The 22059-nt window shown below is 64.9% G+C and overlaps 1 protein-coding gene across 1 annotated transcript in view; it reads left to right on the forward strand.

Moving 5' to 3' along the window:
- The window catches only part of SBNO2 (strawberry notch homolog 2), a 48380-nt gene that overhangs the window by 20855 nt on the left and 5466 nt on the right, over positions 1–22059 (forward strand). Inside the window, exons 5-20 of the mRNA XM_047100764.1 lie at positions 11111–11272; positions 11499–11778; positions 12045–12248; positions 13249–13634; positions 13889–13985; positions 14281–14435; positions 14516–14649; positions 14729–14819; positions 14899–15042; positions 17337–17454; positions 17677–17782; positions 18188–18341; positions 19182–19358; positions 19858–19955; positions 20612–20694; positions 21777–21968. Coding sequence (XP_046956720.1) covers positions 11111–11272; positions 11499–11778; positions 12045–12248; positions 13249–13634; positions 13889–13985; positions 14281–14435; positions 14516–14649; positions 14729–14819; positions 14899–15042; positions 17337–17454; positions 17677–17782; positions 18188–18341; positions 19182–19358; positions 19858–19955; positions 20612–20694; positions 21777–21968 — 2581 coding nt within the window. The remainder of the gene's footprint in view (positions 1–11110; positions 11273–11498; positions 11779–12044; positions 12249–13248; positions 13635–13888; positions 13986–14280; positions 14436–14515; positions 14650–14728; positions 14820–14898; positions 15043–17336; positions 17455–17676; positions 17783–18187; positions 18342–19181; positions 19359–19857; positions 19956–20611; positions 20695–21776; positions 21969–22059) is intronic.

A 22059-nucleotide genomic window follows, 5' to 3' on the forward strand; every position in this document is an offset into this window, starting at 1 on the left:
ATAAGCGTGTGCTATTTTAAGCCGTGAGGTTTGTGGTAGTTCATTACAGTGGCAAGAGGAATCTGATGGACCATGTGAAGCCCTCACGTGGCCCCTGGCACGCTCTCGAAATGTCCCCCCACTCCCCGTTGTAGAAGTCAGAAGAAATTGGAATAGAAAAGCCAGAGCTGGGCTGGGGCAAGGAGTGGACGTAGGCCTGCAGGCCTTAACGTACCTCCTCCTAACTAAACCTGAGCTCTGAGTTTCCTAGCAGCCAAAGCAAAAAGAGAAAGGAGAGGAGCTGTGTGACTCTTGTTGCCTGCAGAGAGAAAGCTTCTCTCCCAATGTCCTTCTGGGGCACCGAGCAGTTCCTTGGGGTCGGCATCCCGCGCCCATCTCCCCGGGGACTGCTTGTGGCGTCGGTTCCCAGTCCCGTGGTTGGTCTTGGCTCCAGCTTTGCTGTCTGAGGGTCTTTGTTCCTCCTGTTGTGACTACGGCTGAATCATTGGACGTTAGGGGTACCGGGTTCTGTACCAGGAACCAGGAACCTCCCCTGGTTCTGTACATGAGCCGACCCAGACCCAGGACCCTTGGTGGCAGGTTGGTCACGCCTTGATGTGGGGTCCTTGTTTTATTTTTGTTGTTGTTGTTAATTTTAATTTTATTTTTAAGTAAACTGTGGGTCTGAAATGGGGCTTGAACTCGTGACCCCAAGATCAAGAGTTGCATGCTCTACTGGCTGAGTCCATCAGGCATGCCAGGGTTCCTGTTTTACAGACACCCAGGTGGGGCCCACATCCTGTGGGACCCTGCTGTCAGGAATGCAGGAGGTCAAGGCTAACCCCCACTCTGAGGTGGCTCTGCCCTGCGCGGGGTGGGCCTGGCGTTCAAACCACGAGCCCCCTGCAGAGGCCCAGAGCCCAGGGGCCCAGGTTCCAGTCGGAAGGCCCATGCACCCAGGGGTTATCTATAAATTCAAGGTCTGATACTCTCTTTTTCTGTTTGTTCGTTAAGGTTTTCGTGACAAGATGACTTTCAAAGCACTTTAGGTTATAGGGAGGTTGCAAAAACAGTACCAACTCTTCTCGAAAACTGTCACTCGTTTGCCCAGTGTCCTGGCACGTTGTTGTCTTCTGGAACCACGGTCCATTATCACGGCGCAGAGAGTAGCCCCCGCACAGCACCAGTGACTGACCAGAGGGCCGGGGCCGGGGCCCCGAGGCCTCTGTAGAGAGCTGGTCGGTCGCCGCCGAGGGCCCCTGCCTGGGCTGGCCTGGGGCCCTCACGCTAAGGAGGGGTTCTGTGTTGTTGACAGGAGTCCCGCAGACGGGGCGCTGCGTCCTCCTGGGGCGTCACTTCCAAGCCTGCTGGCGTTGGTGTGCCTTACCGCTGACGGTCCTGCCCTCCAGCCCCGGTTGGGGACCGCCCCGCGCCTCCCTGTCCCCCATCCACTGTCAGGTCGCTGCCATTTTCCCCTCTCCCCCTGCGAGGGTGCATCAGGGACCCTGGTCCCTTGTGGTGGGGAGGGGGGTGGATTTCCCCAGGCACCGGTAGACGTTGCCTGCAGTGACCGCCGCCACGGGGTCTGGCTGGCAGACGTTTCTGTCCTTGCTCCGCCCTGTCGATCAGCCGGAGGTCTTCCGTAGGGAGAGCTGTGCCTTCCCTCACTCAGTCATGTTGGTGACAACACGGGCTACGGTCAGGTGCTAGCCGCTGCTTCTGTGTTGGCTGTCGGAGCATCTGTCCCTCTGTGTCCTCCCTTGTAGACACTAGGAATGGCCCAGGCTCACTCCCTGAAGTCCCTGCCTCAGCCTTCATGCCACCTGCTTCCCCAGGGAAGGGCCCCTTCTCACTGTGCGTGGCACGGAGCCACTGAGGCTCCCACGTCTGTTAGCGACCTGGATAGTCGAGGGGCCCCACGTGGGGTCTCCCACCGCCCGGGAGCACTGTGTGTTGGGTGTGAGTGCGTGGCTTTTCATTCGTTCTTTACATTTAGGTGAGATATGATTTGCATATCACACAATTCACCGACTTAGCAAATTCACCGGGTTATGCAACTACCACCTCCATGTAATTCCAGAATGTTCCATCACCCCAAAAGGAACCCCCTTCCCGGCAGTGGATGAGTCTGTTCTGGACGTTTCACACACGCGGACTCACACCCCGTGTGGCCTCTCGAGTCGGGTTCCCTCCCTGAGCGTCGCGTGTTCAGGGTCCGTCCCCGAGGCGGCGGCCGAGGGACGTGCGCGTGTGCGGTGGACACGGTCCTCGGCGGACGTGCGCGTCCGTGGTGGATGTGTTGTGTGTGTCCGTGTATCCCTCGTTGGGCATCTGGGTTGTTCCCACAGCGTGGATTCGGGTGACTGTGAATTGTGCTGCTGTGAACATCGGGAACCGGCTTCTTTGTGGACCTGAATCTGATTGGGGGGAGGTACTTGGGGAAATGTTGAAGTCGTGGCGGCGGGTGAAGGACTCAACGTCGCAGCGCGGCCCTCCCAAGGCCTCCTGCCTGCAGCCCTCGCTGCCCCGCCCCTCAAGCCCTCCCCCGCGTTCTCCCCACCCTGGTATCTGGGGTCCTGGTTGTGGGCGTGACCACCCGACCCTCCCTGCTACACCCCCAGTGCTCATCCTCACTGCTTCCCCCCCGCCCCCCCCCCCGCAGATGCGTTCCCTGGGAGTGGGGGCTGCCCCGACCCCTCCTCCCAAGGTCACCTGGACCCCTAACGTCTCAGCTGGACTCTGGGGGAGGGCACTTCTTTACACACTGAGCCCCCCTCACTCTGTCATTGGAGCGGGCGTGCACACTGAGAGTCCAGGCGTCTCGGGTGGGTCCCGCGTCCACTCAGTGAGGACACTTGCCGTCTGCCGGCCTGGGGCTTCTGGGAAGCCAGGATGAGGTCACGGCTCAGAAAAGCGCTTTGCGAACCCTCAGCAGCTCTCCAGTGAGGGGCGGGCGGCAAATGGATTTCAGCAGGGATCAGAGGCCCGGCACGCCCCGCCAGCAGGCTCCCAGGAGTTACTGGCATCGGCAAACCGAGCGAGCGGGAGGTTTCCTCTCAAAGGAAGCCCGTTGGTTCACACTGAGCCGCGGCCGAGAACCCACCCCCACCCCTACCCCCGCCCCCAGCTCCGCGGTCCAGCCGAGGGCCATGGCCAAGGAAGCCCCGCTCTGTGGTCTGTACTAAGGGCCGCAGACAGGTGGCGACAGGGAGCACAGGTGTCTCCAGAGGGTCTCTGCACAGAAACTGGGACACCGGGACCCGGGGACAGGGACGAGGACGGGAGGGAGGGGCTGTGAGGCCTGCAGAAAAGCCCTTGGTCAGGGTCTGGCCACAGGGAGCAGAGCTCCAGCCTCTCCTGATGGCAACAGGGTGGTCAGGGTCAGTTTTCTGGCTGAGGCTGCTGTCCCCATGACAGTGGGCTAGGGCAGCAGTGTCTTAGGGGGCCGTGGGAGCTGGGGCGGACCCCAGAGAGCGCCGCAAGCAGGGAGACCTGGCGCCAGTTCTGGGGCCACAAGTCCTAGATCAGAGGGAGGGTCCTGGGGGCTCCAGATGTCCCTTGGCCTGTGCCACCTGCAGCGGCACCTGCCCCCGTGGCCTATGGTTGCCTCCCCACGCACCTGTGTCCGGATTTCCCTCCTACAAGGACTCCAGTCACTGGGTTGGGCCCACCTGACTCCTGTACGACCTTATCTTAACTGATTGTATTTGCAAAGATTCTATACCCAAATAAGGTCCCCTTCACAGGCACTAGGGGGTCAAGACTTGGACATGTCATTGGGGGGGACACAATTCACCCCTCAACAGGAACATTCCAGCAATGCAGTGTGCCTGAGGGGAGCCTGCAATGCCCACCACACCCTCTGCCGTAAGTCAGGACACACAGGCCACCTGGGCACAGGCTTGCTGTGGGGGCCTAGTGGGGAGGGGAGAGCCCAAAACAGACCGGGAGGGTCTTGGGAATACCGGGGCAGCTGGGCCTCGCCCGCCCCTCTGTATGTGGCCTGGCCACAGGGCAGAGGGTCAGTCTGGGGCCAGAGAGAGGGTCCCACCAGACAGCACTGCGGCCCAGACGCAGCCAGACGGGGACAGAACCAGTCACGTCCCTGGTCACGACCCCACTCACACTGGTGCCGGGGCCTCTGCCAAGACCCCCACTCGGCCCCTCCACCCCTGTCCAGACTCGTAGCAGACCCACACAGCCTGCGGCCACCGGGGGCAGGGGGGGGGCACAGGACAGCCCTGAGGGTGCTGACTTTTTGATGTGGGAACCCCCACCCGGTTTCCCTGTCTCCTCAGGGCCACCCTTGCCCATCAGTCTGGTGCCGAGATTTGGGGGACAGATACTCAAAGGTCAGTAACTGTGCTGGAAATTTGATGGACTTTATGCTAAATGTAATAATGAGAGCCTGGCCCAGGCACTGCGTTCATCTTTTATTTCAGTTCCCAGTGATTATTTTTAAACGGAGTCAGAACTGGGGCGCCTGGGGGGCTCAGTCGGTTGAGGGTCCGACTTCGGCTCAGGTCACGATCTCACGGTTTGTAGGTTCGAGCCCCGCGTTGGGCTGTCAGCACGGAGCCTGCTTGGGATCTTCTGTCCCCTTCTCTGCCCCATGTGTGTCTCTCAAAAATACACATTTAAAACTGAGTCGGGGCGCCTGGGTGGCTCAGTTGGTTAAGCATGCAACTCTTGGTTTCGGCTCAGGTCGTGATCTCATGGTTTGTCAGCTGAAGCCCAGCATCAGGCTCTGTGCTGACATGGGAGCCTGCTTGGGATTCCCTCCCCTGCTCACACTGTCTCTGTGTCTCTCTAAATAAATAAACAAACGAACTTTAAAAAATCAATAAACGAAAATAAAACTGAGAATTCATATGCCTTAAAATCCATGCTTTTGGGGTGCCTGGCTGGCTCCACTGGTAGAGTGCATGACTCTTGATCTCAGTGTGGTGAGTTCAAGCCCCATACTGGGTGTAGAGCCTACTTAAAAAAAAAAAAAAAAGAATAAAAACTGTTATAAAAAAATAGTAAAAGCCACTCTTTTAAGTAAGTTCACAGAATTGTGCAACCACCACCTCTAATTCCAGAACATTCCTCATCTAAAAGCAACCCTGTCCCCATCAGCCATCACCTCCCCATCCCCGGCCCCCATGAGCCCTCTTCCCATCGTGGATGAGCCCGTCCTGGACGTTTCACGCACTCAGACTCACACCCCGCGGGGCCTCTCGTGTCTGGTTGGCTCCCTGAGCGTCGCGTGTTCAGGGTCCGTCCACGGGGGGGGGGGGGGGGGTGCCTCGCCCCTGCTGGCGGCCGAGGGGCGTGCGCGGTGGACCCGGTCATCTGTGCGCGTGCGCGGGGGACGCGGTCATGTGTGGGCGTGCGGGTGGGGGTTGCGTGGACGTGAGTGTTCGTGTCTCTCGGGTGTGGACCCGGCAGTGGGGTCGCGGGGTCGTGTGGTGACCCTGGGGTTGACCTGATGAGGAACTGACCGCGGGCCTGTCTTCCAGAGAGACCGTCCCGCTTCTCGTCCCCACCGCCAGCCGGGGGTTCTGGTTCCTCCGCTTCCGCTGACGCTTAGCCGTAGTCGGCTGAGTGTCGCGATCCCGGCGGCCGGCCGGGAGGTGGTGTCTCACGGGTTTTGGTTTGCGTTTGCTCGTTGCCTGACGGTGTCGAGTGTCTCTCTGCCGGCTGGTCGCCGTTTGCGCTTCCCCTGCACACGCGGTGGCCCCAGCCAGGCCCGGCCCTCCCCTCCCGTTGCTGGGGTTCGGGCGTCTGCCGGCCGTGAGGTGCGGGCAGGACAGGGGCAGCCACGGTGGCCTTGTTGCGTCTGCAGCATTGGGCCCCGCGGTCCCTCATTGTCCCTGACCAGGCCCGCGGCCCGGGGTCTCTCCCCAGCGAGAGCCCCTCGTGTGTCCATGCCCCCCAGCCTATGCTGCGAGGCTCGCCTCACCAGCTTGCTCCTCTCAGCCAAGTGACGGCTACGTGGCACAAACACCCTACCAGGTGGGTTTTCTTTTCTTTTAAAAAAATTTTTAAGCTTATTTATGTTTGAGAGCGAGAGAGCGCGTGCGCGCGCGCACACACACACACACACACACACACACACGCATGCACACCCCAGTGGGGGAGGGGCAGAGAGAAGGGGAGACACAGAACCCGAAGCAGGCTCCAGTCCCCGAGCTGTCAGCACAGAGCCGGACGCGGGGCTCGAACCCACGAACCGTGAGATCATGACCTGAGCCGAAGTCGGAGGCTCAACCGACTGAGCCACCCAGGCGCCCCCAAAGTAGGTTTTCTAAAAGCAACAGTTGTTTCCCCGGGGAAGAGGACACCTGACCCCACAGGGTATGCCAGAGGTCTCACACCCCCTGCCTGCAAGCCCTGCCCGTGTCCCACCCTCTGTGCGGGGCCGAGGGGTGCAGGCGCAGGCCCGGAGAGGAAAGAATGGGGGTGTCAGGGGCAGCCATACCCCTTGGCAAAGTTCCAGGAGAAGGAGCACAGTGGGGGCCGGGTTCCCGAGGGGGACGCACACACTCCAGGTGAGGCGGTAGCGTGAGCGAAGGCCCGGGGCTGGGGGGTGTGAGCCCAGGGAGGCGGTGGAGACGGCCGCCGGGTGCTTGGGGGGCAGCTGGCGAAGGCCCCTGTCCAAGCCCGGGAGCTGCCCGGAGGGGGCATGAAGGCACCGGCCGGGCCTTAGGGCGCCGGACCGGCCACCCTGCAGTCTGGGGAAACCGAGGTGGGCCGGCCCCCCCCCCGGCGGGGTGGGCGGTGGGGGGCGCCGGGGCGGCAGGGTGCGAGCCGGCGGGCGGGGGCCCGGCCCCGCCGAGAGGTCTGTGGCTAGATTCCGCCCAGTACAGGAATTCTCGCTCTGCCAGTAATCACCCTGACTTCCCAGGCGGCCATCATTTCCTGAAAGTCAGCCGCCTTAGGGGAAGTCGGCGCTGGCGGTGACTAAACCAACATGCAAATGCAGCCGGGCTGAGAGCGGCCGGGCGGCCGCGGTCCGGAGGGAGCCGCCCGCCGCCTTCCCGGGACCCGCCGCGGCCGCGCCATGTCCCAGCTGCGGCTCTGGCTGCACCTCGCGGCTCTCAACAAGGTAACCCTCCGCGCCGCCCGCGGGGCTCCGGGCGGGGAAGGCGGCCGCCCGCGTCCTCGGAGCGGGGCCGCGGGGCCTGGGGCGCGCAGGTGCGCGGCCGGCACCTTCCGGGCTGCGCCCGGCCGCCCCCCAGGGCTCAGCGCCCGACCTTGACAGCGTCTGGGGTGCCCCGGGACAGAGCTGGCGGAGTGCCTCCGCTCGGGCTCCGATTGGCCAGGTAGGAGCGCCCCGGCCCTCCGGCCCTCCTCCGGCCCCCCCAGGGCTCCGGGAAGGGGTCCAGCCCCTCCCCGGGGCCCGCGTGACAGAGCCTGTCTCTGCAGGGCATTCCTGGGGTCTGAGTGTGTGCAGCAACCCCCCCTCGCCCCAGGGAAGGCCCAGAGCAGGTCTGGGGTGGGGGCCATCCTGTCCCCACCCGCCGGTCTGTGGCCAGAGCGGGGCCACTATTTGGCAGCTCCCCCGGGTCCCGCCAGGTCTTCGCCTGGTGCGGGGAACCCCCAAATGCTGCGAGACAGTAACCACAGCAGGTGACCCCCAAAACCGTCAGGGTGACCAGGTTGCTCCCGCCCCACTGAAACAGCGGATGGGGCCAGGTGGGAGCCTGGGGTCTGAGGGGCAGGCGCTTTGCGGGGCGCCCACAGAGGGTTCGTTTGGATTTGGCTTGTCTTGGAGGTCTGCTTGGTGGCTGCTGGGCCTCAGGTCCCGACAGGGGGGCTGCTGGGTGAGCCGCCCCTGGGTGGGGTCAGCTCCTGCCCCATCCTGCCGCCAACTCCTTATAGGGAGTGGAGCTGGGAGGGACTCTTGGTGACCCGCTTTGAGGCCCAGCCTCCCTTTGGCCCAAGAATCAAGGTGAGGGCTGCCGAGGGCAGCATCCCCACCGGTTTTTGTTTTTGTTTTTGTTTTTGTTTTTTAAGAGAGGGTGAGTGAGGATGAGCAGGGGAGAGGGGGCAGAGGGAGAGGGAGTTGGGGAGCAGTCTCCACGCCCAGCTCTAAGCCCAACGGTGGGCTCACTCACTCGCTCTGTGGGGATCCTGGGATCACAACCTGAGCCAAAATCAGGAGTCGCTGGCTCAGTTGACTGAGCCACCCAGGCGCCCCCATCCCCGCTCGTTAAATACCTTTTGTCTTGGAGCAGCGTGACGCGCAGTCACTGAAGGTAGCGCGGTTCCCACGCCCCGGCCCCTGTTCACACCGCACCTCAGCACGATGCGTCTGTCGGTGGGACAGGCAGGCGCCCATACATTATTATCGACCAAAGATCCCTCGGCCTCCCGTGTCCTCGTTCTGTCCCACGACCCCGTCGGGACACCGTGTAAATCGGGTTCTCACTCTCCTTAGCCCCCGCTGGGCTGAGACGCTTTCTCCACCTCTTCTCCGGTGGATGCCCCGGGCAGGCGGTCAGCAGGAGGACTGGACAGGCTTCCTGCAGGATGTCCCCTCCCCTCCCCCCCCCCCGGGTTCGTCCCACGATGGCTCTGAGCGAAGTGTCTGGCTCAGGCCGTCACACCTGGGGCCCCCGCTGCCCACGAGGTTCCTCACCGCTGACGTTGACCTTGGTCTCCGGCCGGGTGTGCCGGTCGGGCTCCACACGGTCCTTGTGGGCAGGGGTCGCCGTGTGCGGCCCATGCAGGGCTATGGTCCCCCTGAGCACCCACCTCATCGGGGCTCCTCCCCACCTGCCCATCCTACTGCTGGTGACCGTTTTCCCTTTAGGAAGCAGGGCCACCCCTCAGGGCCCCTTGGGGCTGCCAGCTTCATGGGCTCAGGGGCTGTTGTCACTCTGACCAGGCTTGGTTGGCGCCCTCTGGGAAGGCCACCCTCAGATGCGGTCCCAGAGAGATTTTAGCCAGGACACACAGCAACCCCCACCCCTACCCAGCCCCCACCCCAGGCAGCCTGCAGGGGTCCGTGCTCCATGCTGTTTCATAGGGAGCGGGCGGCCAGCTTCTGTGGCCCAGCCTCTCCTGGCGTTATCTGCCAGACTCGGGCTCGGTCACCTCTGACCCCAGCTGCCCCGGGATGGGCAGAGTCCATAGGAGGTCCTGGTGGGCAGAGAGCAGTCCTCATGGTCAGCCAGGCCAGACCCCACGCTGCCACCTGAGCCCTCCCCCAACCCACAGATGGCTGCTGTGGCCTGGTGAGCTACTGGGCTCTCACGTGAGGGTGATGGGCGTCCCAAGCGTCGGGTGTGCCTTTTCCCACTGTGAGCATGGTGTTCCCTGCTTCTGCGCACTTTTGCAGCCCAGCGCTGCGGACTTTTGCAGACCTTCCCTGGGCCACCACCTGCCTGAGCTGGTCTTGCCAGCCGCTGTCTGCCTCCTCGCCGGGACTCGCCCAGGCTGGCAGGTCCTACGGGGTCCGCCTCCCACGGGTCTGGGCTCGGTGCCGCTGAGGGGCGGGAGCGAGTGGCAGTCCCTCTGGCTTCCCATATGCTATCTGCCACCAGGGCGCCTCGGGGTGGCATCCAGTCAAGGCACACCAGCTGACGTGGGCACGGGTTTTCTTTGCAGCACAGGTCCTGAGTCCCAGCCTGGCTCCGGGACCAGCCCCGTCTGGTAGAGAGTCTCCTGCATTTAGTCTCCCTCGGGGGGGGCCTGACCCCCTCCGTGCCCACCCCCTCCCGAGGGCACAACGGGCCGGAGCCTGCACAGTCCTGGGGCTGTGTGTGCTCTGGCATCGGAGCGAGCTGGGCGTTATCACTTAGAGACACCCCCCCACCCAGGAATGGGGATCTGACGCCAACACAGATCAATGGGAGGGGAGCTCCAGAAACAGCCCTCCCAGATGGAGTGGGGCAGGAGCACCAGCCGAGACCAGGGGCCTGTTCTCAGGGACCTGGGGGCTGCAAGGATGCCACCTCCACCCCCAGAAGCCAGTTCAACTGTGGTCTTGGAGGCCGAGCCAGCTGCATACAGGCGGGCTCCAGGCCCACACGTCCCCTTCATCCCCAGAGCCCAAGACGCCCGCTGGCCAGCCCTGCCTGTCCGCCTCGCCGTCCCCCCCGTGCCTGTGCACTGGCATCCCACCCGGCTGGCCCTGGCCTTCCAGTGGCCCCGACAGCCCAAGACACGTAGACGGTGCACAGGGCCTGGGGACTCCGTTGCTCCTACATGCGGCCTCATCCAACCCCACTGGCCTCTGCCCTGCTCACAAAATGCCCCCACTGACTGACCTGAGATGTCAGCGTGATCTGGTCCTCTGTTGTGGAGGTCCGGCTGGAAGGGCCTCGTCTGGGCGGGGCTGTGGGACTCCCTCCCCATGAGGAGTCGGCTGAGGGCTGTGCCCCCACCCCCTGACCCGGGCCTGCAGGGCCTCAGGGATGGGGAAGGAGGCCTGCCCCTCCCCAGCTTCAGGCACCCAGCGTCCCCCTGTGCAAAACTGGACACCTACTGCCCCCTCCTGGTGGCTAGTGGTATGAACACCAGAACCCAGCAGGGCGCTATGGGGGTCTCCGGCTGGGGGGCTCACTCCAGGCTGGCCCAGGAGCCCTTGGGGGCTGGTCTCCGAGTGTCCTTGGTATCCGGTGCAAACCGGGTACACACAGGTTCTCAGTGCCTGTGGACCAGGGGTGGGAGGGAGGGTGACGTGGGAACACCCCGCACTGCGTCCGATTTTCTTTAAATTTAGGTTTCTGAATTGTGTGTACCGTGTACAGCACGCCACCTCCTGGAAGGCGTGGGGCTCTCTGTGTTCTGACATCCGTGCGCTGGTGTCACATGTGCCCAGTGTCACCTAATTCCAGAACGTTCCGTCTCCCCAAACGCAACCCGGTCCCCATCAGCCGTCGCCTCCACCCCTTCAGCCCCTCCCCCGTCCCCATGAGCCCCCTTCCCGTCCGTGGATGAGTCTGTTCTGGGCGTTTCCCAGACGCGGACTCACACCCCGCGTGGTCTCTCGTGTCCGGTTTCCTCCCTGAGCGTCGTGTGTTCGGGGTCCGTCCGCGGGGCGGCGGGGGAGGGCGCCTGGCTCCTGCTGGCAGCAGGCGTGTCCACTGTGTGGCTGCCGCCAGCCCGGCCGCTTCTCATCCTGCCCGTCCCACAGGACTCCACGTACCTCGACGACCTCTCCAACGCCTCCATCTTCTCCTCGTCCGTGGACTCCCTCTCAGACATCGCGGACACGCCTGACTTCCTGCCGGCTGACAGCCTCAGCCAGGTGCCCACCATCTGGGATGTGAGCACTGGCCCCTCCGCCCAGGACAAGGTCAGCGCCCTCTGAGGGCCCCGTCCACGGGCCGGGGGCGGGGCCGGGTTGTTCACAGACGGCAGTGAGCTCGCAGGTCAGGCGTCCTCGTGTTTCCCGCACAGCCCGGGAAACGCACGGACCGGGGCGGGACCTTCTGTGAAAGGTCCTGTGGCGGTCAGGCACCAACCTCGCTGCCCCCCCCGGCTCGGCGCCCACACTCTGCCCTGCTGGGGACCGTCCCCAGGAGGTGAGCAGCAAGCGGCTTCCAACACTGCTGCTTCTCACCCTGGCGCTTCCGCGCCCAGGACCTTGGCAGTGGCTGGAGGCACCGGAGGGGGTGCCCCCGGCCAGCCTTCTGCAGGGGGTAGAGCGCTGGGTTGGCGTCTGTGAAGCTGCTTCCTCGGGACACGGGCGGGGGCGGGGAAGACGAGGCCGGGCAGGAGTCGCCAGAGGTGAGCAGGGTCTCCGCGTGCGCCAGGCCCAGACTCCGGCTCGTTCCCAGGACCGGGGCACCAGGCACATCGGTGAGGAAGACCGGGGCTGATGCCGGGCTTGGGGAGCCCTCGCCCGTCCAGGCCTCTTACGGTTGTCTGCTGGGAGAGAAGCCTCTAGCTTTCGGGGGCCAGAACCCTCATTCAAGGCTGACGGGCGGCATCGGAAACACGGATGGGGGCCACGCGTGTCCGAGGGGGAGCAGCCCCTTCCACCCAGAGCCAGCCGGGTGGAGCCCGGGGAGCCCTGCCAGGTGGTGCACAGTACTGAACACGATGCCCGCCCGGCCACTTTGCAGTTCCTCAGGCAGCGTCCACGGCCCAGACGCAGAAGAGCCGGGCCTGGGAAGTCTGGGGCCCGGCATGGGGCCAGCAGAGGGACGGGAAGTGCCCGAGGCAGCCTGGCGCGGTCCCTGCCCTTGACAGCCATGGTGGCGACCCCGGCCCCCTCCTGCGTCCGGGCCGAAGGCCCTCCGAGCGGCCCACTGCTCCCGGTGGAGAACGTGAGGCACGGTGGCTTGGAGCGGACGGCAGGGCGCGCCGGCACCCACACCCCGCTGTTTGCCAGCCCGCCGGCCTGACTCAGCCTTCCAGGAACCCGGGCCAGGCTGTTTGTTTTTGTTCGTTGGGAAGAAGGGGACTGGGGGTCGAGGAAAGGCTCCTGGCCTGCTGGCATCTTGCTCTCGTTACATTTTCTTCTTTGAAAACAGTGGGGGGTTGTAAAAATCAGGTGGGGTGTCGTGGGACCAAATGCCTTGGGGGCCCGTGCCATCCCGGAGACCTCAAAGGACACCCGAGCTCCGCGTGTGCTCAGGAATGGGCACCTGGCACTCACAGTCACTGGCCTTGGGGTGGTGGGAGTCCCAGGGGAGACGGGGTCTGGAAGGGATTTCTTCAGTTCCATCCTGCTCCTCACCTGTCCTTAGGGTGGCCACGTGATTGTCATGTTTTTATTTCAACGGTAAGCATGTTTTGGAATTGCATAGACCCTGGTCTGGACCGTGCGGTGTCCTCACTGTGTGTCCTGGGGGCCGAGAAGTCACCCCACCCCGGCTCTCTGTGACTGTTCAGACATGGGCGTAACCACTCCCTGAGGGTGGGCAGGTCACGGGCCAGGTGCGACATGGCCCCAGAGCATTTGGGTCTCCCGTCCTGGCCCATCTGTGGGCTCTGAATTTGTGGGCTGGATCTGCCCAGAGCTGAATTTGCTCTGAATCTGTGGGCTCAATTCTTTTTTTTTTTTTTTTTTTAAGTTTATTTATTTCCGAGAGGAAGAGAGCGCGAGTGGGGTTGGGGCAGGGGCAGAGAGGAGGGGAGAGACTCCCAAGCAGACTCTGAGCCCTCAGCCAGGTCCTGACGCGGCGCTGGCACTCGTGAAGTGCGACCGCGACCTGAGCCGAGATCGAGAGTCGGCTGCTCAACCGACTGAGCCACCCAGGCTCCCCGGACACCACATGAGTCCTAATCCCAGGTGGGCTTCATGCCCCCATGGCTGATGGACCCCCCCGCCCAGGCACAGCTTTGCCTGTCAGGTTCTTGGTTCCCTTGGACCAGACTCAGGTGCTCAGTCTCTGCCGGGTGTGACTGCGGTTGGGGACGTGGGACGTGTCCTTGCTCTGTTTATCTGTGTGATGGGAATTCTAGCCTGTTGCTCAAACGAACCAGCTGGCGGGCAGCAGGGAGGGGGCAGGAAGACCACGTGGTGCCCCCCCCCCCCCCCGCCGGAGACCGGGTCAGGGGGCTCGGGGAGGCGCTTCCCCCCCCCCACGTCTTGTCTGCAGGCTCATGTCCACTGTCCCCTCCAGCTGCTCCTGCCCCGCGGGCCGTGGACGGGCGTCGAGGACCCCGTGTCCTCTCTCTCCAGCACCCCGCTCCTCGTCAGCTACCAGGTGAGCCAGGCCTTCTCCCCAGCCCTGCCCCCCTCTTGTAGGGACTAGAACGCTCAGAGGCAGCCTTTTGGGAGCGAGACCTGCCCGTTTTACAGATGGGGAAATGGGCCCTTGGGAGGCAGCACACTGGGGGCGGGTGGGCCACTCCCCACCCCTCTTGTTCACTGGCCTGGCTGCCCCTTGGGGGAAGGCCGGCCGTGCTGGGCAGGACAGGGCCATCCAGCCCTGACCACAGCTCCCGCACCGACCTTCAGTCTCAAAGTCAGCCTGAGGAGGAGGAGGAGGCAGAGGAGGAGGAGGGGGACGAGCTGGGCCACGCAGAGACCTACGCCGACTACGTGCCCTCCAAATGTGAGTGCCCTGCCCTGCGAAACCCCAGCAGGGGTGGGGGGTGGCCGTGGGCTGGCCTTGGGGCCACTTCTGTAATCCCTGCTCGGCACAGCGCCTGAGACAGCACGGAGCGTACCATGAAAAGCCCACTTCCTCCCCGCGTAGGATTGTGCGGATCTGTCCCGCACCCCTTTGTGTGAAGCACGGATAGGTGTCCCCCCCCCCCCCCGCCCCGCAGCCAACCCTGAGACTCCGACCACGCCCCTGACCTGTCCCTGGCCACACTCCTGACTTGCCCCCGGCCCTGCCTCCGCAGCCAAGATCGGGAAGCAGCACCCTGACCGCGTGGTGGAGACTAGCACGCTGTCCAGTGTCCCACCGCCAGACATCACCTACACCCTTGCCCTGCCCGCCTCGGACAGCGGGGCCCTGTCTGCCCTGCAGCTGGAGGCCATCACCTACGCCTGCCAGGTAACCTCGGGCTCCCACCCGGCCCACGTCCCGCGTGGGGGCCTCCTGCCGGGCCCTGACCGCCATCCCTTGGCCCGCAGCAACACGAGGTCCTGCTCCCCAGCGGGCAGCGGGCCGGCTTCCTCATTGGCGACGGTGCGGGCGTCGGCAAGGGGCGCACGGTGGCTGGCATCATCCTGGAGAATTTCCTGCGGGGCCGGAAGAAGTCACTGTGGTGAGTGTGCCGTCCAGCCCCGCGCACGTGGGCAGGGAGGGGAGGGGGCGCCATGGCACCCACCGGCCCTCACCCCTAGGTTCAGCGTCTCCAACGATCTCAAGTATGACGCGGAGCGCGACCTTCGGGACATCGACGCCCCCGGCATCGCGGTGCACGCGCTGAGCAAGGTGGGTGGGGTGGCCCCCTCCTCGGGCGGGGTCCCGGAGTGAGCCCGGCCGCACCCCCACGCCCGCCTCTCTCCCCCAGATCAAGTACGGCGACAACACTACCTCAGAGGGCGTCCTCTTTGCCACCTACTCCGCCCTGATCGGGGAGAGCCAGGCCGGCGGGCAGCACCGCACGCGCATCCGCCAGATCTTGGAGTGGTGCGGGGAGGCCTTCGACGGGGTCGTATCCTGAACCAGAGGGGGCGGGGCGGGGCGGGGCGGGGCGGGGCGGGGCGGGGCGGGGGCGGGGCGGGGGCGGGGCGGGGGCGGGGCTGCGCAGTACGGGGACCTCCCTCCCCTCCTCCCGTCCCGGATGCCAGCACGCCAGCCACCCGCTGGAAGGCATTCCCGGCAGGACGCTCGCCCTCAGTGCCCGCCCTTGTCCCCTTGCGGTCTGGCTCGGCGGCGTCCCGGCTCCTCCGGCGAGCTGGACCGCGACCACAGGCGCGGGGGCGCCGAGGGGCCCCAGGGCGGGAAGGTGCCTGTGGCCAAGGAATGGGGCAGAGGGCGCTTCCTTCCTCTGCCCCCCTCCTCCTCTCCCTCCCCTCCCTCCCCTCCTCCTCCTCCCTCCTCTAGATCCTCCCCCTCCTCCTCCCTCCTCCTCTTCCCCTCCTCCCTCTCCTCCCTCCACCCCTCCTCTTCACCCTTCCCCTCCTCTTTCCTCCTTTGCCTTCCCCCTTCTCTTCCTCTCCTCCCTCTTTTTCCTTCATCTTCGGCCTCCCCCTCCTTCTTCCTCTGCCTCCCCCTTCTCTTCCTGCCTCCTCCTCCTCCCCCCTCCTCCCTCCTCCTCTTCTCTTCTCTCTCCCCCCTCTTCCTCTCTCTCCCCCCTCTCCCCTCCTCCTCTTCCTCACCCTCTCCCTCCCAGTCGGTTGTGGGCTCCATGCAGGTGGGCAGGCCAGGCTGGGCCAGCTGGAGGACAGCTGGGCCAAAAGCCAGGCTGCTGGGGTCAAGGAGCTCTGCTGACCGGTTGGTCAGTTGAGGGGTATCCGTACCAGTATTGGCTCCAGATCCTTCCCGACTGTGGCAGGAACTTCACGGATTGGAGGAGTTTCTACCTTTCTCTTCTCCCTTGGAATTTAGAAAGCTTGGTTTTGTGCTTCTCCCAAACTACAGAAAAGCGACGGGGGGACCCGTACAGACAAGAGCAGGACAGTCTGTTGTGGGTCGTGTGTGAGCCGTTGAATCACACACGTCAGGCGCCAGCACACGCCCCTGTCTCCCCTGGTGAGGTGCCGGGCGGGGGCCACGGTTTTTCCTGGATTTCTGCACTGGCGCCTGTGGAGGGTCCCCTGAGCCCACCCCACCCCCTCCCCCGCCAGGGAGTCTGCCCCGTGGTGCGCACAGCGGGCTCGGCACTCCTCACGGTGCTCGGGGGCCCGGCCTGGCCCCCACCGAAGGGCGCTCATCTTCCTGTGCACTGTCCCCAGGGCTGTCCCCGTCCTCCCTGCCTGAGCCTGGGTATGTCTGCACATCACGTACTGTGCCGCCCCGTCTCCGGGGCCTGGAGGCGGCTTCCGGCCTCTCTCTCTGGGTCATAAACAACCCTGAGTGACTGGGCCCGGCCAGGGTGCCCCATCACCCCTTCTCACTTTCCTTGGGCCCGTTCCCAGAAGTGGGGTGACCGGCCCCAGGGCCGCCTGGCACTCTCCAAAAGTCCTCCTCTCTCCTGGTCCCGGTCACAGATAGGAAGAGGGACACCGGCCCCGTGTGTCCTTCCCGCTTATATGGGCGAGCTCCCGGGTTTACCGCCGTCAGATGCCAGCTGTCCTATGGAGCAAGTCTCTTGTGCCGAACCGGCGCCGGAGGGCGCTGTGCTTGCCGCGCGACAGCTCGCAGAGCCTGGGGCGAAGGCCCCACACAGCCTGGGGCAAATGACGGCCGGCCCACCTGGAGGCTGTGCGCTCACCTCCACGCTCCTGTTTCCCAGTGTCGCTCCCGCAGAGCCGCGTAAAGCGGGCTTCACGTGAGGCGTGTGCGTGCCCGCGCGCGTGTGTGAGGAGAAGCGTGTCTTGTGTTTAGAGCACCTCGGTGGCGCGCGTCCTCGCCTGTAACTGGTTCCTTCCCTCTTAAAATACAAAGACCTTCCCCGGTGCTCTGCCTCGTCGAGCGTCTCCAGGATCTGTGAGAAGTTACGCAGAGACCCCACCCCCCCCAGGGGCCCCTCACAGCTGGGATGCCTGCCTGCTCCCAGCCCAGCCCCCTTCCTCAGAGACCCCGTTTCGCCGTGCTCCTTGGCACGAGTGTCTGTGTGTGACTCTGCACCGTCTACCCGGCACGCGTCCTCAGCAGTCCAGAGGGGGCCCTGAGGCTGTTTCCCACTGCCCTGGCGGTGACAGTCCCAGGCTCCCGCCCCGAGGCTGCATACCCCCCAGGCACCTTGCCGAGCTCCCCTTCAGAACGGGGTGGCCTGGGGCATCCGGCCAGGGTCCCCGGGGCTGTCTGTCTCCCAGAACAGTCCTTGACCCCTGCCCGCGCCAGATCGTGTTTGACGAGTGTCACAAAGCCAAGAATGCCAGCTCCACGAAGATGGGCAAGGCTGTCCTGGATCTGCAGAACAAGCTGCCCCTGGCCAGGGTGGTCTACGCCAGCGCCACAGGTGGGGGGGGGGGGCGCCCCGGGGGGCCTCGGGAGCAGCTGGTCCAGAGGCAGGGCTTCTCTCCCCAGGCAGATGCCAGACCCGTTCGGGGCTCCCTCTGCCATCTGCCTCCGCCCGCTCGGCACCCCTGGCCGTGAGCCTCCCGGCCCCCGTTCCTGGGCCTCCATTCGAGTCATTCCCGGGTGTTCGAGGCCCCTGACCTTGCCGGCTCCCCCAACCCAGGTGCCTCTGAGCCCCGGAACATGATCTACATGAGCCGCCTGGGCATCTGGGGGGACGGCACGCCCTTCCGAACCTTCGAGGAGTTTCTGCATGCCATCGAGAAGAGGTGGGTGCCCTTCCCTGCCCGAGACTGGGGCTGGCGAGGGACCCACAGAGGGCGCTGCTTCTCACGCCCCAGGGCCCAGTGTCAGGTGTGTCTGCTCTGCACCCTGGCCTGTGCTCGTCCAGCCACCAGAGGGACCCAAAGCTCACTCTTCTGCCTCCTGCCGCCCATCATCACTCCAGGAGAAGGAGCCCCCCTCACTCCTGCTTCTCTTGCATCGCCCCCCACGCCTCTCGGGCCCAGGCAGATGGGAGCACAGGGCCTTTGCGTGTGCTGCCTCCTCCGCTCTCTGTGTGCTTGGCCCTTCCTCACCCTCCAGGGCTCAGCTCCCGGTATCAGCCCCTCCCCGAGTCACTCTTGTTCCGTGGGACCCAGCGTGTGGTCAGGTGGCCCTGTCCTTGTCCGCAGGGGCGTGGGCGCCATGGAGATCGTGGCCATGGACATGAAAGTCAGCGGCATGTACATCGCACGCCAGCTCAGCTTCTCCGGCGTCACCTTCCGCATCGAGGAGATCCCGCTGGCCCCAGCCTTCGAGCGCGTCTACAACCGCGCGGCCCTGCTGGTAAGCAGGGTGGCCGGGCTCTGTGACCACACGGACACGAGTGTGCGTGTCCCTTGGGAATTATGCTCCCGTCCCTTCAGCATCTGTCCTCGCGGGTGCCACGGGGAGTTGGCCCGTCGAGACTCACTCCTGCCGCCAGTTCTCCTGTGACCGTAATGACGGGGCCTCGTTGTTCCCGGAGCTCACGGCCGCTGTCGGCGTCCACGTTTCCGTGCCTGTGGCGTGGCCCCATCTTCGTTGGCATTCCTGTGTCGTGGACGGGCTCCTCTGTTCTCACGGTCCCATCTCGCCCACACGGGACAAGCCCTGGGCGTCAGCCCTGACGGTGTTGATGATTTGAACTACAGTTCAAACCTAGTTTGGGCCGTCTGCCCCATCCGCCAGCACTGCTGACACGGGGTGGGGGTGGGGGTCGTTCTCTCTGGGGCGTCCCGGGCACTGGGGGAGGGGGGGCAGCATCCCCGGCCCCACCCACTCGATGGGGTCCCCAGTCGTGACGGCCACAGTTGTCGCCAGGCACGGTCCTGGGTGAGACGCCCCGGTCTGAAGTGTCAAGAGCCAAGTGGCTGCTGGCAGAAGGCGGTCACTGCAGGTGTCCCCACCCCTTAGCAGGAGCAGCGTCTCCTCGCCTCCCGCGCGGAGTCTGCCGTCCTCACCGTGGCCTCGCCAGAACCGCACATTTTGGTTTTCTGACATTTCTTACTGTTTGGTACCAGCAGCACCTCTGTGTTGCTCTGCTTACCACCCCCTCGCCCCCCGCGATGAATCCCAGCCGGGATGGGAGCCGGGTGGCGGGGAGCGGCCGGGCCGCAGCGAGCTGAGCTGGGCGTGTCCTTGCAGTGGGCCGAGGCCCTGGGCGTGTTCCAGCAGGCCGCCGACTGGATTGGCCTGGAGTCCCGCAAGTCCCTGTGGGGCCAGTTCTGGTCGGCCCACCAGCGCTTCTTCAAGTATCTCTGTGTGGCCGCCAAAGTGCACCGGCTGGTGGAGCTGGCCCGGGAGGAGCTGGCCCGGGACAAGGTGAGCCGGCAGGCACAGCGCCCAGGTCGGCGGGGCCGGCGAGGCGCTCTTCCCTGGTCGCCTCGAGAGCCGGGCAGGGCTTAGGGCTTTGCGGTTACACCAGGAGCCCTGCACTCTTGTGTGGCTGGGCCGAGTCTGTGAGGACAGAGCGTGGCCTGGAAGGTTCCAGTCCTGCCTGACCCAGCCCCCCTGAAGCAGGTGACAGGCATGGCCGGGCCCCCGGTTTTCCACGTCCAGGCAGGGCTGGCAGGAGCCAGGGCAGAGGGTAGTGGGAGGGTCCAGGAGGGCTGAGGCTGTGTGGAGTCGCAGGGTAGACTCAGGTGTGTTGGGGGCCTGGCAGCCAGCAGGACACCAGGGGCGGAAAGAGAAAGAAACTGAGGCCAACTTGGTTTCTGACGAGCAGGGGCTTCCCTGTGGGCCCCTCTAGGGCCACGCTCCTGGGCTGGCCAGTGGGAGTCTCAGAGCCCAGCTCACCCCCGACCTCCCCCCACTCCCCAAGTGTGTGGTCATCGGGCTGCAGTCCACGGGTGAGGCTCGGACCCGGGAGGTGCTGGACCAGAAGGACGGGCAGCTCGATTGCTTTGTCTCCGCCGCTGAGTGAGTGATGCTCGAAGCCCCCAGGGTGGGCGGGGACGGTCTCCCCCCGCCCCTTGCGCCCCCACCCTCCGTTCTCCCTACGTGGCAGCCAGTGCCCTGTGACCCCAGCCGTGAGAACCCAGGTGTGCATCTGCTCAGACACTGCCCCAGCCCTCAGAGACGACAGGCCGGGACGATGAGCCACGGGTGACCCCAAGGCTCAGAGGGTGCCAGCAAAGGGACCTGGGATTTCGGAACAAGGCTTCCAGGTGCCCATCCGCCACATGGCTGCAGCACTGTTTCAAGGACAGCGCAGCTTTTAGGAACTAGCCTTTGGGCTGCAGGCCTCTCTTCCCAGGGCTGGAAAGCCTCCTGGGCCCAGGGCCCCTCAGAGGTGGTTAGTCTGCGCACAGAGCCCTTGATGGCTGGAGGAGGGAGCCCCACTCAGGGCCCCACCCCACGCCCAGGCCCTCACAGTGAAACTGTGGCCCTGGGCCTACCCTCACCCTGCACCCCTGCAGTCTCCACACCCTCCCTCCCTGCCCCCACCCCCCCCCAGTCCTCACACCCTCCCTCCCCGCCCCTGCCTGCCTTCTCCAAACCCCAGGCACCCTCCCCAGAGCTACTCCAGGTGCGATTTCTCTTGTACTGGGAATAATTTTGCTTCTTGATTTTAGGGGTGTCTTTTTGTCACTAATTCAGAAGCACTTTCCTTCAACCAAAAGAAAGCGAGAGAGAGGAGTCGGCAGTAAGAGAAAACGTAAGCTCCCCCCACACCCCCCAGCCTCTGATCTCTCTCCCATCTCCCATGCACAGCCTGGCTTGAAATCCTCCCTGGTCTCCCTCCCGTGCTCACTCGCTCATTCCTCTGCCCCACTGTCCCCTGTCTGAGCATCGACCCCTCTGCTGCTTGCTGCAGAGCCAGGAGGGTTCTGTCTCTGAGCAGGCCCAACTTGGGCGCCCCCCCCCCCCACCGCCACCCACATGTCCAGGGGGCAGCAGGTGCAGAGGCACTCGGCACAGCTTCCCAAGAGGAACCCCGTGGGTGGCAGCCTCCAGGGTGCACTCGCTGCACGGGAGACGCAGACCCCAGCAGGGCCTCTCCTCAGCCTCCCAGTTGGCCAAAGACCAAACCCCGCTTCCGCGGGACGGCGCGGCTAGCTCGTCCTCGGGCAGCAGCCACCTGTGGCCCCCAGCGTCGCCCTCGGATGGGGGAGCTTAAGATTCTGGTTCTCGGCCTCGCGCTCCCTAGGTGGAAACCAGCCCGGCGCCCCCACCGCGCTAGCTCGTGGGCCACAATGGGGCTCAGGAAGCGCATCCCAGGAGGGAGGTCACCCTCCCGGCGGTGCCTGCATGGGCTGCTTTCCAGCAGAGGCTGGGCATCAGCTCACTGTGGGAAGCGAGGCTCAGAGAGGCCAGGCAAGCCAGCTGAGGTCACACAGCCGGACGCGGGGCATCCCCGACTACGGCAGTGTACATAAGGTGCCTAGACCACCGTCCCCTCAGGACCTGGGTACGTCCTTTGGCCGACCCAACCAGGCAACCAGGGTTGCCGTGAGAGGTCAGGCACCTGGCCTCCCCAGGCACCAGCCAAGAGTAAACTGAAGCGTCAGGAAGTCAGACAGGGACGTTAAAACTGCTTTGCACCACGTCCCGGCTGACGGCAGGACCCGGGAGAGCAGCCCAAAGCCGGACGGAGCAAGAGGCTCAGGCCACTCGGGTCGCGGCACGTGGGTGTGGCCCTGGACTGCCCCCTTCCCCTCCTGAGGCGTCGCCGTGAGCTGGGCCCCTCAGGAGGGAGGAGCGGGCCGGGCCTCCATGAGCCTGGTTCCTCCTGTGCAGGGCGGCCACGGGGCCGTGGGGCCAAGGCGCCCAGGCTGGTGTGCGAGGTGGCAGGCGTGATCCGGATCAGTGACGACAGCAGCACCGAGTCAGATGCCGGCCTGGACAGTGACTTCCACTCCTCCCCTGAGTCCGTGCTGGATGACGACGTAGTCATTCTGGACGCCATCGGGCTGCCGGCCGATGACCGCGGTGAGGCCCGCAGCCCAGCATTTGCCACCTCACAGACAGGGGAGTCGGGCTCAGAGAGCCATCAGGGCCACGCGCCTGGCCTGAGGCAGAG

Source organism: Lynx rufus, unplaced genomic scaffold (assembly GCF_022079265.1).
Source record: "Lynx rufus isolate CCGP_SWC_20201006 ecotype Redwood Valley unplaced genomic scaffold, mLynRuf1.p SCAF_53, whole genome shotgun sequence".
NCBI classification, from domain to species: Eukaryota; Metazoa; Chordata; class Mammalia; order Carnivora; family Felidae; genus Lynx; species Lynx rufus.